This window comes from Lepus europaeus, chromosome 8 (assembly GCF_033115175.1).
Source record: "Lepus europaeus isolate LE1 chromosome 8, mLepTim1.pri, whole genome shotgun sequence".
In the NCBI taxonomy this organism is placed as follows: Eukaryota; Metazoa; Chordata; class Mammalia; order Lagomorpha; family Leporidae; genus Lepus; species Lepus europaeus.
The window spans coordinates 103,837,622-103,855,747 of NC_084834.1; the positions used below are offsets into that span (position 1 = coordinate 103,837,622).

The 18,126-nt window shown below is 37.0% G+C and overlaps 1 protein-coding gene and 1 long non-coding RNA gene across 3 annotated transcripts in view; one reads left to right on the forward strand and one right to left on the reverse strand.

Annotated features, from left to right (window-relative positions):
- The first annotated feature begins 4,806 nt into the window (after nt 1-4,806).
- Nucleotides 4,807-18,126, forward strand: part of LOC133765103 (uncharacterized) — a 60,346-nt gene continuing 47,026 nt past the window's right edge. For both annotated transcript variants that reach the window (XR_009866575.1, XR_009866576.1), the window contains exon 1: nt 4,807-4,890. This is a non-coding gene — a long non-coding RNA (uncharacterized LOC133765103). The remainder of the gene's footprint in view (nt 4,891-18,126) is intronic.
- Nucleotides 13,365-16,145, reverse strand: CXCL8 (C-X-C motif chemokine ligand 8). The gene is made up of 4 exons (XM_062199219.1): nt 16,001-16,145; nt 15,357-15,492; nt 15,004-15,087; nt 13,365-14,560 (listed from the first exon to the last, which is right to left on the reverse strand). Exons 1-4 carry the CDS (start codon nt 16,062-16,064, stop codon nt 14,539-14,541), a joined length of 306 nt encoding a protein of 101 aa, XP_062055203.1. The 5' UTR covers nt 16,065-16,145; the 3' UTR covers nt 13,365-14,538.

Here is an 18,126-nt window from a genome sequence, read left to right on the forward strand (position 1 = left end):
ATGAAGACTCAGAGTTACACAGCATTTGTCAATGTCTGTGCAATTAGCACATTTGTCTGTATCTATGTCATAGAGTATATGTTTGAATTCTTTAGTTTCTGGTTAATACTTAAAGAAAGGCACTGTAGCTTACTTGCATATATTGGCTGAAGCGTCCAGAACAAAGATTGATAGATGCTTGATAGTGAATTCTTGTGACATTGATTTGAATGGGCCTGATGAGATGTGGTATAATGGAGATGAACTTGACTGACCTTGGAAACAGAAGACTTAGCTCCAAGTTGTGACCTGAGGTAATCTTCAGGAAGTCCCTTACATTTCTGATCATATAAAACAGGATATTATCTTCTGCAAAGTGTTGTACTCAGAGGAGAGAATATAGTTGTATCAATGAAATAGCAGGCATAAGAATGCAATGTGTATGCATATGGAAATGTGTGTATATAATTTTTACATTCTAGTGTTGTCTCTTACTTAATTTACAAAATTTAGAAAATATTTTTCTTGTATTTAGGACAATTCCTTTTTTAAAAAAAATTATTTATTTATTTGAAAGGCAGAGTTACAGAGAGAGAATCAGAAAGAGAGAATCTTCCATCTGCTGGTTCACTCCCCAAGCGGCCTCAAGGGCTGGAGCTGGGGTAATCCATGGCAAGGAGCCAGGAGCTTCTTCCAGGTCTCCCATATGGGTGCAGGGGCCCAAGCACTGAAGCCATCTTCTGCCGCTTTCCCAGATGCATTAGCAGGGAGCTGGATAGAAAGTGGAGCAACTGGGATTTGAACACTGGTGCCAATATGGGCTACTGGTGCGAAAGGCTACTATTACCTGTATATCCCCCAGTGGTTATGGCCTCCTTAGACTTCTGGAGAAATACAGCAGGGCTGGAAACTGGTCAGCATTGCAGAATTTTGGCAAGTTTTTCAGCTTAAAGTGATATTGACTTGCACCATAGAGTTAGGAAATAGTGCATTCCAAGCCTAACCCAAAGCAATAGATTTTTTTCTGAATCTTAGATGAAAATCTTTTTCTCTTTGGCAATATTTTTTCCTATACTGTCCTCTGAACTTTACAACTCATATTCATTGCAATGACAGGGGGATTTTAGGAGAGATGGTGAAGGCTGAGCCTCCTCTAATGGTTTATTTAGTTATTGTATCTGTTTCAGATGAACTCTTAGTTCTTGTAACACAGAACAAGCAACTCTGAGCAAAGGAACAGTTTCCAGGCAAATCCAGGAACCCCCACATTTTGGTCCTCAAGACTTTACTTCTCTATAAATAAAAGTTTGCCTCAAAGTCTACTACACAGGATAATATAAATAATCTTACAAATAAAATTGGAGATCTAATATTGCATCTCTCACACAAAACACATGGACCAAAATTAAAAATAATAAATGAATTTATCTTCATACAAATTAAACATTTTGTGTATCAAAAAGTGTATGAATAGAGTGAAAAGGCAACTGATAGGGTGGGAGAAAATATTTTCAAACCATGTATCTGGGAAGAGATTTGTATCCAGAATATATAAAGAATTCTGAAACTCAACAACAGAAATCCTCCCAATTAAAAAGAGTCTTGAATAGACATTTCTTCAAATAAATTATACAAATAACACATATGTACGTATAAATATGCTCAAAATAATTAATCTTCAGGTAAATTCCACATTGAAATATCAGCATAGGTTCCTTCACACTTTTGTATTAAAAAACAAAAAAGCAAATTAAAAGTCAAAATAAATGTTGGTGATGGTGTAGAAAAATCGGAAGTCCTGTGCACTGCTGATGAGAATGCAAAATGGTGCATCCTGCATGGAAAAATCTGAACGCTGTTTCTTTCAAACACAGAAATAATCTTATGGCTTAGTAATTCCACTTCTACATATATGCATGAAAGGCCTAAAAGTCAGAACTCAAAGAGATATTTGTTCACCCATGTTCAAAGTAGCATCATTTACAATGGCCAAAGGGCAAAAACAACATCCATTAACAAACAGTTACACAAAATGTGGCATATACATGCCATGGACTGTTATTCAGCATTAAAATAGTGGGGAATTCTGCTGTAAGCTACAACAGAATAACTCTGCAGACATTGTGCTAAGCGAAATAAGCCAGTAATGAAAAAATAGACATTGCATGAATCTACTTATATTAGAAAGCAAAAGTACCTAAAGAAACATAGACTCATGGTTATCAGAGTTTAGGAAGGAGGGGAGAATGGGACAGCATAGTCTCCTGGTTACAGAGCTTTAATTTGGAAAGATGGAAATGGTTATGGGTATGAAGTGTGGTGATGGCTACACGATAGTGTGAATGTACTTAATTCCCCTTAATTATAAAGCTAAAATCATTACATTATAAATTTTACATATATTCTACAATAGATTTTTAGAAATTTTAATACAATAGGGAGTGGAATACATAGGATAGATGCATACGTAATAAAAAAGATATCTAGATAGATAATTTTGAATGATATAAAAACTTCCCGACTTGAATAAATGGGACAATGAAAGACACATAAGGTAGGCTTGAATTTGGACTTATCTTGGAATCCAGTATAATTTGTAGAAATTTGCTGGAATATTCCTCTCCTATGTCTATTCAGCATATAACCCTTATAGAATATCTCTGATTTAGGCTGCCATTTTCCTTGTTTTTAGAGATAAATAAAAGAACTTTAGGCTATGTTAGAATTAGACTGGGGGTCCCTCACTACATGGAGCTCTACTTGGCAGTGCGTAGCTATGTTCCATGTCCTAGAAGGAGGAGTAGCTACGTTGTTTTAGTGAGCAAGGAGATCAAAAAGATTCTTTCAAGAAAAAAATTTAGTATGAAAAAGAAAAAAAATAGAAGTTAGAGTTATTTTTCTCAACAGGACAGAGACCTCTAAAACTTACCCATAAAATAAAATGAATATGGTGAGCCAGGAAGACAGAAAATCAAGGATAATACTAAGATTTTCTTTTCTATTAAAAATAAAGTAATAGACATGATGAATTCTATAATTCATTCAAGCTTTATGAGAGGATCTTGAAATATGCTTTAAAAATATTCAAAAATACATTTGTTAGTGGAATTAATAATAATAAAGTGTAACTTATTTGAAAAATTTCAGAATGACCTGATCATAAAACATGTTTGGCAGGCACACACTAAGAAAAACAGAGATAATGGAGGCGAGGGGATGACTTGCTGCATTATAAAGGGCTGCTGGAGGCCTGCAAAGACCTAAGCACAAATAAGTTGTCCCTTGAATCCTGTGTTTCTTTGAGGCTCCCAAAGTAAGTGTTTGGTGCAGCAGTTAAGAAGCTGCTTGGGGGGGGGGGGGGGGGGCGGCGCAGTGGCTCAATTGGTTAATCCTCCACCTGCAGCACCGGCATCCCATATGGGTGCCAGTTCTAGTTCCAGCTGCTCTGCTTCCAGTCCAGCTCTCTGCTGTGGCCTGGGAGGGCAGTGAAGGAGGGCCCAAGTGCTTGGGCCCCTGCACCCGCATGGGAGACCGGGAGGAAGCACCTGGCTCCTGGCTTCAGATTGGCTCAGCTCCAGCCATAGCGGTCATTTGGGGGATGAACCAACAGAAGGAACACTCTTCTCTGTCTCTCTCTCTCTCTCACTGTCTATAACTCTACCTGCCAAATAAATAAATAGCTGCTTGGACACCAGCATACCATATTGGAGTGCCTGAATTTGAGGTCTGACCTCTCTTTGATTCCAGCATCCTGGTAATGAGCTCCCTGGGAGGTAGCAGGTGATGCTTCAAGTACTTGGGCACATGCCACCCATGTGGGAGACTTGCATTGGGTTCCAGTCTCCTGGCTTTGCCATGGCCCAGTCTCTCTTTTGCAGATTGAAGTTCATCGTCCACTTGTCTGTCTGTTTCACATAGCTATCTGCCTTTCAAATTCATCAGTTAATTAAAAATTACATAAATCAGACTCTCACAAGATGCATGGTGGATATATTTGGAAACACAAAGAGAATATATTTATAAAATACTCCCTCCATAAACACTAGAAAATAAGTATGAAGTCCAAGAGTCATGGGTTGAGTAGCAGACAGTTAAATCATTTTGTGACATAGAACAGGTAGATAGAAGAAAAGTTAATCTTCAATGTTTTGCACCATGTCTTTTTTGCAAAGCTACTGGAATGTCTGAAACAAACTCTGGATGGAAACTTATAAATGTTTTCTCACCTTTATTTTCCACTGGATATGATTTTGTCTATCATTTTGCTAAATAATGTTACAAAGTCTAACAGCATCTGTGTTTATTTAACTTGATTTTTATTTTTAGGAATGAAAAACACAGAGATATCCCTCTTTCTATATTCATAAATGTTGGATATTTTTAAAAGATCTATTTATTTGAAAGCCAAAGCCACAGAGTGAGGTGGGGAAGGGAGAGAGAGAGAGAGAGAGAGAGTGAGAGAGAGAGAGAGAGAGAGAGAGAGAAATTTTCTAACCACTGGTTCATTCCTTAAATGGATGCAACAGCCAGAACTGGACCACATCAAAACCAGGAGCCAAGAACTCAATCCAGGTCTCCCACATGTGCCATGGCAACACAATTATTTGCAGCATCACCACTGCCTCCCAGTGTCTTCTTCAGCAGAAAGCTGGAATCAGGAGTTAGAGAAGAGAATTGACTCCAAGTACTCTGATATGGAATGTTAAAGCCCACTGTCACAGGTTGGAGTCTTTGAACCTTGTGTAATCTTATGGAAAATTCCTGATTGTCCCTTCTGCAAATCTTGCAGGGTAAAACTGACCTAGTAGTTACTCTGAGACATTGGAAAAGTCCCTGTGTGTTGTCTGTGATCTCTGCAAATTCAACTGATAGTTTCCAAGTGAAGCAATTGCTGTCCAGCTGTCTTTTAAAGTGAGTAATGGAGAAATTACCGATTTCTTAAACCTTCTAGTATTATTGCAGAATTAATACACTCTTAAGCAATTTTCACTTGCTGTACAACCACTGCAAGCACAGTAATTTTCCATCCTCTGAAGTTTTCTAATAAAATATGGATGGCAAAAAAATGCTGTAAAAAATTGTTCAATATTAATCTTACTGGTCTCATATTCTCCCTGTCTTTGCATTTTTTCATTTTTGCTTTTCTTGATTATTTATTCAATGTTGAATTTGTAAATTGACCTATCTGGCAAGCTTTTCAATAGAGCAAATTTTGGGGCTGTTTCATGGTGACAATTAGGGGAGAGAGGGAAGAAAATCATTTGACATATTTTAAAGGTGATAAAGATGAAACTGGAAAGTCAATTTTTAAGTATTCATTATTAAGATTCACTAGATTGGTGCATAGGTATCACCTTGTTTCATGGCTGACATTCATCACATTAAAGATGATACTTAACACATTAAGAAATTTTGTATAAATGTGAGAGTTAGTTCTTTGGCTGCATCTCCTAATGGCACAACAAAGCTCATAGCATTAGACACTTTGACTAGGTTTCATAGCCCCCAACTTCCTTAAAGAAACCCCAGAGGAATAGCATACAGAGTTCATAATTTAAAATGAGGCCAATTGTGGAATTTACTAGAAATTCCCAGGCCCCAATCTAAACTGTTTTACAGCAATTTGTTGTTGGTATGGCATAACTAACCGGTAGCACTTGCTCTGTTTCATGTCAAACACTAGTCACACTGAGATTCTTTTCACTTCTCAAATCATGTCATGCGCCTGCCCACAGATTCCTTCCTCCCTGCTGTCTAGACCACGCTTCTACATTGCCTTGTACCCTTTGTGTGGCCAACTCCTACTCACCCTTCAGACTCCAGTTCGGATTTCCTCATGAAAGTCTAGGCTGTTTAGATTAGATAACCCCTGGCTATCTGCTTTCAAGAACCCTGTAAAATTACTCATTTGTTATCTGTTTAGTTGCTTATCCAAGATATCCACAAAAGGAAGTATTTCAAAGCGGCATGGAACAAGGGACCTTGAATTTAAACAGGAGAACAAGGAAATGAAATTTAGGTGGAACTCTGAGGGAAAAGAAAAGGCCCCCACAACGTGGCCCGAGAAGAAATGTAGGCAAGGAGATTCCCCTCTAAAGGGAAACAAGCTGTTATGGACTGTGAATGTCCACTTGGTTCCTATTATGTCACTCACCAATCTTTTTGTCAATTCTGTTAGCTGAACACTTCCATGTTCATGTGCCCAGAAATTAGAAATGAAAACATCTTTTACCACTGATGTGGGCCCATGGAGTGAACAACAGCAGCAGGTACCCAGAGTGACTACAGGGAGAAAATGGCTTATGAAAAGCAGGTTGCAATGTGAATTAACTCCTGAGAAGACAGAAAACTCTCTTCCTCATTCAAATTGTCCTGCAGCAGAATGTGTCATGTTGAAGGGAAAGACGACCCTTTGTGACTCTAGATCATCTGGATAATGAGTATAAAACCAATGAATGAAAACCGCCAAACCTGTGTTTCTCTTGCAGTCTTTAAAAGCTTCATTATTGCAAGAGTTTTCACTTAGATCATATATTTTAAAAGGATTTATTTATCTAGTTACTTGAAAAGCAGAATTGAGAGAGAGGAGAGAATATCTTCTACCCACTGGTTCACTCTCCAAATGGCCTCCATGGCCAGGGCTGGGCCAGGCCGAAGCCAGGAGACTGGAACTCCATCTGGGTCTTTCACATGACTGGCAGGGTCCCACGCACTTGTGCTATCTTCTTCAGCTACTTTTCCCAGGCCATTAGTAGGAAGATGGATCAGAAGTGAAGTAGTTGGAACTCTAATTGGTGCTGGCATAGGACGTCAGCATTGCAGGTGGTGGCTTAGCCCACTGCACCACAATACTGGCCCCTTAGATTGGTTTTGAATCAATGCCATGATTCCCTGAGTCCAGTTCTCTGAATTTAAAAACTACATTTTTCTTTAAATACAACTGGAAAGAACACACTATTGTCATAATGGTTTTAATATCTGCTAAGGTATGTTCTACCTCTCAGATATTCTTGGATCTCTCAGTTAAAAATTTTAAAATCACCTTCACAAGATGTACAGGGAAATGTTTGGAATTACATTAGAATTATATAGGATCTATAAACTGATTGGGGGCCATCACTGTGGAGTGACATCCGTTTTACAATATTGAGTCACAATCCATGGACTTGGGATGTTTTCCTTACTTTTAGATCTATTTTAATGTCTTTCAATAAAATGTGATAATTTCCTTCATAATGTTCTATGATCAGTCATGAGTTTCAATTTGTTTTACATCAAGATGAACTGATTTTTTTCACTCCATTTTCATGAACTGTTTCAATTACTCATATATAGTAGTAAGTAATTCCTCTTTTCTCTCTTCCCTCCCAGTCATTACTTTTTTATATCAATCTTCTTGTCTGTCCATATTGTCCAGGAGTTTCAATAAAAAGTTAAATGGAAATGGTGATAATAAACACCTTGTTTTTTCCCCTAACTTTAAATATTATGATTGCTTAAAAATTTCACTATCAAGTATTCAGTAGATCTCATTTTTATTTGTAGGTGACCTTTCAGGTTTAAAGTAGTTCCCTCTTGCTCCTAGAGTTGTCTTTCTTAAGCATGGTTGAATGTTAACTCGTATTTCAGGCTGTTTATGACTATTGAGTTGATAATTAAGTATTGTTTTCTTCTTTACCATCTTAACGAAGAGAATTTCATTAATTAATCTCTAAATATAACAGTAGTTTTGCATTTCTATTATAATATATTACCATGATTAATATTATTTGCATTTTATTAATGTTATATTTTAAAAGATTGTTTAAATGTGTCACCATAAAGGAGTTATGTTAATATTACCTGGCTTACATATTTTTCCTCAATAAAATTTTTAGATACTAATTAATATTATCTAATTATTATAGAATTTTATGAGGGTTTTTAAATTTTATGAGTTAGATTTGAAAGATATTTTTATAAGAATTTACCTAACACTTCTAAATTTTTAAATGTAATGCCATTAGACTCAACATACTTTCTTCTTATATATTGAAGTTTCTGTATTATTCTCAATTTTATTTATCTCCCAAAGCAAGCAGATTGTATATATCCTGTCTATTGATTTATTAATCTTTTTCAATGCTTTATTACCTTTCTGTTCACCTGACTTTGTCATATTTGATATGACCATTACAGTTATAATATACTTAGTAAACAATTCATTGTATGCAATATCATATTAGTTTCACATTACTGCTAAAGCAGATTACCGTAAGCTTTGCTACTTAAAACAGCACAAATGTATTAGCTTACATTTGTGGAGATAGAAGGGCTAAATTCGAGGCATACATAAGTCATGGAACTCCTGGTGGCTTTAGAGGAAGTCCATTTCCCTGTCTTCCCAGCTTCTGGAGGTCACCAGTAACCCTTGAATCATGAGCTTTTCTTTATACACTTCAACCTTTCTGTCCATGGTCATGTCTCTGTCGCCAACCCTTCTGTCTCTCTTATAAACGACACTGTGATTATGTTGGACCCACACACACAACCCAGGACAATCCACCAACCTTGAAATTCTTTAACTTTTATTTAATGAATATAAATTTCCAAAGTACAGCTTATGGATTACAATGGCTTCCCCCCCCTATAACTTCCCTCCCACCCATAACCCTCCCCTTTCCCGCTCCCTCTCCCCTTCCATTCACATCAAGATTCATTTTCAATTCTCTTTATATACAGAAGATCAGTTTAGTATATATTAAGTAAAGATTTCAACAGATTGCACCCACATAGAAACACAAAGTGAAAAATACTGTTTGAGTACTAGTTATAGTGTTAAATCACAATGTACAGCACATTAAGGACAGAGATCCTACATGAGGAGTAAGTGTACAGTGACTCCTGTTGTTGACTTAACAAATTGACACTCTTGTTTATGGCATCAGTAATCACCCTAGGTTCTTGTCATGAGTTGCCAAAGCTATGGAAGCCTTTTGAGTTTACTGACTCTTATCATATTTAGACAAGGTCATAGTCAAAGTGGAAGTTCTCTCCTCCCTTCAGAGAAAGGTACCTCCTTCTTCTTTGATGACCTCTTCTTTCCACTGGGATCTCACTCGGAGAGATCTTTCATTTATGTCATTTTTTTTTCCAGAGTGTCTTGGCTTTCCATGCCTGAAATACTCTCATGGGCTTTTTAGCCGGATCTGAATGCCTTAAGGGCTGATTCTGAGGCCAGAGTGCTGTTTAGGACATCCGCCATTCTATGAGTCTGCTATGTATCCCACTTCCCATGTTGGATAATTCTCTCCCTTTGTTGTTCTATTGGTTAGTATTTTCAGACACTAGTCTTGTTTATGTGATCTCTTTGATTCTTAGTCCTATCATTATGATCAATTATGAACAGAAATTGATCAAATGGACTAGTGGGGTGGGATTGGTACATGCAAACTTGATGGGATTGAATTGGAATCCCCTGGTATGTTTCTAACTCTACCATTTGGGGCAAGTCAGCTTGAGCATGTCCCAAATTGTACATCTTTTCCCTCTGTTATTCCCACTCTTATATTTAACAGGGATCACTTTTCTGTTAAATCATCCACCCAGACCAAGTGGGATTTATCCCTGGTATGCAGGGATGGTTCAACGTTCACAAAACAATCAATGTGATATACCACATTAACAAACTGCAAAAGAAAAACATATGATTATCTCAATAGATGCAGAGAAAGCATTCGATAAAATTCAACACCCTTTCATGATGAAAACTTTAAGCAAAATGGGTATAGAAGGAACATTCCTCAATACAATCAAAGCAATTTATGAAAAACCCATGGCCAACATCCTATTGAATGGGGAAAAGTTGGAAACATTTCCACTGAGATCTGGTACCAGACAGGGGTGTCCACTCTCACCACTGCTATTCAACATAGTTCTGGAAGTTTTAGTCAGAGCTATCAGGCAAGAAAAAGAAATTAAATGGATACGAATTGGAAAGGAGGAAGTCAAAGTATCCCTCTTTGCAGATGACATGATTCTTTATTTAGGGGATCCAAAGAACTCTACTAAGAGACTATTGGAACTCATAGAAGAGTTTGGCAAAGTAGTAGGATATAAAATCAATGCACAAAAATCAACAGCCTTTGTATACACAGGCAATGCCACGGTTGAGAAAGAACTTCTAAGATCAATCTTGAAATTCTTAACATAGTTACAACTGCAAAGTCCATTTGGCTATATAAGATAATACATTCAAATTTTTCAGAGATAAGGGCTTGAGTATTTTTGGAGAGCCATTGCTTCAACTGTTACACATGTTTTGATATGCAGTATATTAAATAATTGCCTAATTTCCTTTCTGCTTTTCCTTAACAACAAGTTATTTAGAAGTGTTGACTGTTTTCCACACATATGGGTTTTATCTATTTAGGTTATAGTGGTTGAATTCTATTTTTGTAAAAGCAAATTCGTACCAAGAGAATGTGGTCTGTATGATATCAGTCTTATGAAATGTGTTGACATTTACTTAAGGCTCAGATTTCAAAAATTTTCTATAGGCAGATCCACAAGCTCAAAAGGGCCCCACTTTGTTTAATGCCTTCCATCTATAATTATTATTATTAAATTTTTAATAATTTTTGAATAAAAAATCTCACATTTTCTCACATTGGCACTGTTTCTGCAAGTTATGGAGAAAGTCCAGTTGATGGAGACTTATACAAAAATTTCTGGATGCTCTGTATTATATACGTTCATTAGATCATGCTCGATAATATCTTGTTAAAATTGTCCATTTTTGAAAGAATTATTTATTTATTTGAAAAGCAAAGTTATAGAGAAAGACAAAGAAAGAGATCTTCCATCATCTAGTTCACTAGCCTAATGGCAGCAATTGCTGGAACTGGACGAAGCCAAAGCCAGGAGCCTGGAAATCTTTCTGGGTCTCTGATGTGCGTCACAGGGGCCTATGTACATGGACATCTTCCACTGCTATCCCAGGCACATTAGCATGTAGCTGGAAGTGGAGCAACTGGGACTCGAACCAACACTCATATGGGATGCTGGAGTTGTAGGCAGCAGCTTAACCTACTGTGCCACAAGACCAGGGTCACTGTTAAAATTTTCTAAACACACAACTGCTTTTGGTCTTCTTGGACAATTAATTACTGACATGTTTCTTTTAAAGGTTGATTGATCAATTGATTTGCAAGGTACACACACACACACACACAGATCTCTCTGCTACTCTATCCCTCCATGCCTGCAACAGTCAGATTTAGGCACAACAGAATCCAGGAGCCAGGAGCTCCATCCTGCACTCCCACACAGGCATCAGAGGCTCAAGCACTTGTGCCATTTTTTGCTGCCTTACCAAGCACATTAGCAGGAGGCTAGATTGGAATCAGGGTAGCCAGGACTTGAACTGGCACTCAGGTATGGGATGTTGGGTGTCACAAGTGGCAGCTTAATGAGCTGCATCACAGCATTGGCCCCAACTACTTATGGCTTTTAAAAATCTCTCATTAAGAAGGTATATTTATATATTGTTCTGTGTAGCTATAAGGTTTTATTCATTATGTATTTTGAGTTTCTTTTCCTGAGTATATAGAACTTTAGCATTGTCAATTTTTGATAAACTGAACATATGCCATCAAAAAATGTCTCTTGAGAAGGAGCTTTAAACTAGGCTTTTTAAAAATTTTTATTTATTTATTTATTTTGACAGGCAGAGTTAGACAGTGACAGAGAGAGAGACAGAGAGAAAGGTCTTCTTTTTTCCATTGGTTCACTCCCCAAGTGCCCGCTACCGCCAGCACGTTGCGGCCAGCGTGCTGCACCGATCCGAAGTCAGGAGCCAGGTGCTTCCTCCTGGTCTCCCATGTGGGTTCAGGGCCTAAGGACCTGGGCCATCCTCCACTGCCTTCCCAGGCCACAGCAGAGAGCTGGACTGGAAGAGGAGCAACTGGGACAGAATCTGGCACCTCGACCGGGACTGCAGGCGGAGGATTAGCCTAGTGAGCCGCAGCGCTGGCCTTAAACTAAGCATTCTTTGGATAAGGAATAAGAGAATTTGTCATCACAGATCATCAGTAAACTAAATTCTAAGTATGTCTTTGTGGCAAGAAGGAAATTGATCCATGATAATTGATTGAGATACAACACATTTTTTAAAAACAATAAGTAAATTTGTAAAGTAACTAGCTACATGCAAGCAGAATTATGGAGCCTGAAGACAAAAGTGGACTTAAAATACCAAAGGACAATTGCATATAAGCTAGGAGACAGATAAATGTGAATGAAGGCTCTGGCATCATTGGGTTCAACTAGTGCAAAGGTACAAATTGGTAAATTGGATTTTTCTTCATTTCTGGAGTTTTGGGCCACTGTCACTTCAATTGTCTCTGGCCTTTTCTTTTCTCTTCTGCATGTAAAAACTCAATTAGATAACCATAAATCCATGTCTTTGTATACTCTATACCATTTTAAAAATATTTGTTTCAAAGGGGATGGGGGGCAGGGGAATTCCATTCACTGGTTCACTTCTGGTCCTGCTGGACCAGACCAAAGCTAGGAACTTCACCCAGGTCTCCCATATGGGTGGCAGGAGCACCATCATCCCACTGTCTCCCAGGCACATCAGCAGGAAGCTGGATTAGAAGCCCAGAGTAGCCACCATTCAAACCAACCCTCTGACCTGCAATGCAGACATCCCAAGCAGTGATTTCATTGGCTGCACCAGAATACCCAACCCATGCTCAGTGCCTTTTAATTTCTTTTTCCAAATTACTATCTCCAGATAAAATCATTTCATTCTATGTCATAAATATAGTTCTTCATTTTTTTAAACAGTTTTATCTGTTACAAAACTCATCCATTGCATTTTAAAAAATATTTTAACTTTCTGGAGTAATGTTTGTTTTTTTTTCAAATATGTGATCTTTAATTGTATTTTAAAGCACAATTTAAAGTGGCTCTTTTGTGTCAGATTTACTTCTTAATTACTAGTAACTGCCTTATAATATATACTCTTTTTCCTATTGGATCAAGTGCACAGCTGTGCTAAGATGTGCACACAGATAGACTAGTTAATTGAAAAGCTTTATAAGCAAAATTGAATACAGTGCAGAGTTGAAAATTCCCAAAATTCTATGGAAGATGCTAGTTTTGTCACTCATTTCTGAAAAGGAGTGCTATACCACAATAGAGATTTGTGAATTTCCATGTGCCATACAAAATGCTTAGGAGACTCACTCATTCATGTTATTAAAATCAAAAAATTATTCTTAACATAAATGAAATTTGCAATAAATTGAAACTATAAAAGACAAACACCTCATAACTTTGATTATAAATTTTATTTTTAATGTTTTATAGTTACACTTATATTTTTGTACTATCAAAAACAATAGAAAACATTTTTGTTACACAAAGTATCATCTTCAATTTACAAAAAATAAAAAAATAAAACCTGGTTTTGAAAACCACAATCATTTAACTAAAATTATAAGAATCTGTTCATAATAAATACATTTTATCCCATAAACATTACTCGGCTAACGTTGCCTGGTGACTTTTTACTGTTTTGAGACAGAGATTCTGTGCTTCAACACAGAACTACATACCAAAGCTCACAATGACAACACAAGATGAGGAATGTCAAAAACTAAGACTTTGAGTTCAATTAAAATTTCAGTAAAACAATGATTTACTTAAGATTTAAAAGGTAGTTGTTATCTGAAATACATTTTTTGCTATTGCTAGAAGCCCTGATCAGAAGTTCTCTAATATAATATCATTTAATATCTAAAATAAATATAAATTCACTCTAATATTATTATAATATCCTCTGAACAATGTTTCTTCCATTACCGTTTTCCATAATGGAAACATTTTACTATATTTTATGCTTAAATAAATAATTAATAAATAAGTGAATAAGTTACACTTGAAAATAATTTACATGAACATAAAAAAATGTAAAGTGCTTCCATGTGCCCTCACAACATCCCTGTGAGGTAGGATGTTGGCTGATACATTTTCTCTTGGTTAGGGATAAAGGAGAAATCAAGACAGTTGGCTTGGAACTCATGGCCTGCCCAACAGACCAGGGTTGCCAGCAGCAACAAATCACAACTCCAGTATTCTTAGCTAATTTGAATTGAATTTCAGCAAACTTGATTGTCCCATCATTTTCATGTGATGATTGAAACATCATACTTCTAACAAACCACTTCCTGACAATGAAGGCCAGGTATTCCCCGGCCCTTGACCTCAGGTTTGTTCTTTGTACATTGTCCCATGCCCTACCTAAGATATTCTTATCTTTAAAATTTATTTGTTGTTTGCCATAGAGTCGAATAATTTTCAGTATAAACATGTACTGGATAGTACATGGGACAATAAAAAAAAAAAACTCACAGCTTTACAGAAATTCAGATTTAGCTGAGAATCCTACATTTTATCAGGCAGCCCTATGACAGATCCACGCAGTATTTAAAGCATTGAAGTAGACTTTTTTGAACGCTTTTGCCGTCTTTACTGAGGAATTCTTCGATAGTATGGAGAATGCATTTTTTTTTATGAATCTTGCTGCTCAGCCCTGAAAAATATAAAATTTAATTTAATTTAAAATGTGAATATTAATAGTGTTCTAATAGTCATATGAAAGAAAGTTGAGTTCTTGAAAACATATGTTCTTGAAAATTCAATACTGTTTTAGACATTCATGTGTTAGAAATGCCTTTTTTTTTTCAACTAGAAAGAGAGATCAGATGAATTATCATCCAAAACACTTCTGAGGATGACAAGGGACTTTATTAATGATACTAGAACACAGGCACAAACCCAGACTTCTCTGGACAAACAGAAGGGTGTAGTCTCCCTAGTCAGGAGAACAACTGACTCTGTTGCTGCTGGGCTTTGTTTTTAAATCAAAGAAACAAATACCTAGGAGCAAATATTGCCAACAATAGCAAGAAATTTGTGGGCTGACTTTTAGACTCTATGTCTCAGGAAAAATGAAAAACAAAGAGAAAAACTAACCTCTTCAAGAATATTTGCACAACCTTCTGCACCCACTTTTCCTTGGGGTCCAGGCAGAGTTCTCTTCCATCAACAAGTTTTACACTGAAATGAAAAGTCATTGAAATGAACATTTTACATTCCCATTCAAATCATGAGTCCTTAGTACAGTAGTAAAATCTAAGTCTAACACAAACATCATCTACTAGTGATGAAAGTGATTATATACAAATGTCTTGTAGACAAAGATTTTTGCTTTGATTTCTTTTGCTCACTGCTTTATTTGCAGTACTGAGAACTGTCCTAGATACTACCACTTTCCTCAATTCTAGGTCTTTGCTAAAGCAAAAACCTAATTATTTATAAGTACTTACATGATTTCTGAATTTGCACAGTGAGGTCCACTCTCAATCACTCTCAATTCTTTGATAAATTTGGGATGGAAAGGTGTGGAGTGTGTCTTTATGCACTGGCATCGAAGCTCTGTACCAATCCGTGTCAGAACTGCAGCTGTGGGGAACAAAATCATAAGAATTGATGTCATCAACAAGTACAATTCTGCTAGCTACCCTGTCTATAATGCCAATATGAGTATTTGAGGAAGCAAATAGTCTGCAGAAAGCAACTCATTTCTAGCAACCCCATTCCTAACGTTGAAGTCCGGGTGGTCTTTGAACCCTTGACCTCAATTGTCAGTCATTACAGTCAATATTGAATGTCTTTCTACATAAAGAACCAGAGTTGTCTCCGTGCAAGGTTGACATCCTGTTGCTACTGTTTTCTTCACCTAGATACTGCACATGCCTCTGTGATACTACATTGTACCTATATTAGTCAAAGTAAGATTCACTAACATCCTCTCACAATTTACTCAAACAGAATTAGTAGAAATACACGAGTTGCACACAGATGACTTTTATCTAAGTAAAATCCTCAATGCTTATGAGTAAAGAAAAACTACATATGCTATGAGCATTCTTACTTAAGGATTCCCAAGAAGCTTCATAAATGTGCTTACCTTCACAAAGAGTTAGAGAGAGCAGGAAGGTTGCCAAGAGAGCCACAGCCAGCTTGGAGTTCATGTTTATTCAGGCGAAGTAGTTTCTTCCGGTTCCTTACTGGCTCTTGTCCTAGAAGCTTAGGAGCTCTGCTGTCTCTGAGGACTTGTGTGGAATGGAGTGCTCTTGCGGCTTTATATACCAGAGAATATGTGCACCCTCATCCTTGCATTATGTCAGAGGAAATTCCACAATATGCAACCACACGCCTGGACCTGAGGGCCAAAGATGAGTCACCAGACTCCCCTGATTGGTTCTCCTTCTAATGTTCAGAGTGATTGAAGCTTCTTAATCATAAAAAATAATTTAATACACAGATTTTAAGTACTCAAGTTTTCCTGAGAGATATAGTATTATCAAATACTATTTTTTATTGATAGATAACTTTATCATAGTGCCATGTGATGGAATGGCAGTTGTTAGAACAAGGTTATTGTTTTTTAAATTTTTTTTCATGTCTTTGTGTGATTTATATGCACTGTAATGATAACGAAGCTAATCTATTCGATCATTCGTATTAGGGATGTAAGTTACAACAAGCTGTTTTCTAGTTATCTTAGAGAGCTTCCAGGATCTGTTACTTCTCTCAAGGACTTTGTCACTAATTTTCAAAAACCTTGGTTTTCTAATGCTAACAGAACAGAAGGAACTGAAACTGGACACTTCCACAAACATTTACCAAGTCACTTTCTGAGTTATATGGGGGATCTTGAGATGGGTGAGATTAGAGTTTGGTCTATCCTAAGAACAAATCCATATAAGGACTGATGATACTGTAGAGTAGACCGCTGGGGGCACAAGGACAGATTCTTCCAAAAGCAGTTCAAGCTGGGTGCTGAAGGACTGAGGGCTTCAATGAACAAGGGTGAACAGGAAGAGCACATCTCCGTCAGGACGCTGTGCAAGATTCTCCAGCATCATGTCATGCTATGTTTATGCTCCTGGAAGTGTGCATTGAGGGTCTTTGGGATGGGAATGAGGTGTTATCTAATGGAAAGGTGAGCAGAGTATAGGGTCAAACTCTGACTCAGCTACCTTTCCCTTGTGCTCTTTATCCAAGGAATTCAATATTAACTTCTAGAAAGTGGATGACATGAGAAGCTTTACTGTGTCTTAAAAAGATGGTTCTGTATTTTAGAGTCCTGGAAAGAAGTCTGCACAGAAAGATCTTCCTTTCATTGGATAAGAAGTACTATGGAATTGACCTTAATATAACAAATGTCTATCCCCATCTGGACAAGTACACAACTTATAAATAGTGCAGTTTGGTTTGACAAGTTGCTTCTTTCCCAGGAAGTACAATATAGTAGCAACCTCACCCACATAAGGGTGTGTGAAAGGTGAATGCCATTTTCAAATGCTTTACATAAATGCTAGACAGTTTCTGAGAAACCATGTTTCTTTTTTATCTTCCTTTCACCAACCTAAGGCTTGAAGAAAACTAGTGCCTGGGTCACATTGCCATTTATAGCAAAGCAAATGTTCATTTATATAATATAGTTGCTATTATTGCTTAGTATTCCAGAAATATAATTATCCATTTATTCATTTAACAGGTGTTTCTTATCTGCTAATGCCAGATGTTGTAGCAGATGTGAACACTACATAAATAAGATATACTATCTGACTTCCATGAGTTTTCAGTCTAGTGTAGGATATGGAAAATCAGTACACAAGCAAGTAAACTACAGTGGTGCATGTTATACTATAGGACTTTACAGGAAATCCTGAAAGCAAATGAACAGCATCTTCCTTACAGTTTTGATAGATAAAGATTTTCTGAAGAAACAACTTCAAATCTGTGACCTCTCTTGGTGATGGTAAGGAGTCAGAAAAGTCCAATGGACTGCCTCGCTTGTGGAGAGAAAGAAGTGCAAGGCAAAGAGACGTGAGAGGACAGGGTCCATTGGGGTTCCCAAAATTGTCTAGCAGATAGTACAAAACACATGGAGAGACAAGAAGAAAAAATGGTACCAGGTGTGTAAAAAAAAATCTTAGCTCTTAAAGAAAATTTCCAGTCTATTGCCTTTAGGGACGTTGGCATGCTCAGGAAAGACACATTGTCACACTGATGCATGGGGCACAA

Coding starts and splice junctions, on each gene's coding strand:
- CXCL8 (XM_062199219.1), bottom strand. CDS start 16,064: ATGAACTCCAAGCTGGCTGTGGCTCTCTTGGCAACCTTCCTGCTCTCT. Junction 15,088..15,356: donor TGTGCAAATTCAGAAATCAT/GTAAGTACTTAT, acceptor TTTTCATTTCAG/TGTAAAACTTGTTGATGGAA. Junction 14,561..15,003: donor GTGCAAATATTCTTGAAGAG/GTTAGTTTTTCT, acceptor TATATTTTTCAG/GGCTGAGCAGCAAGATTCAT.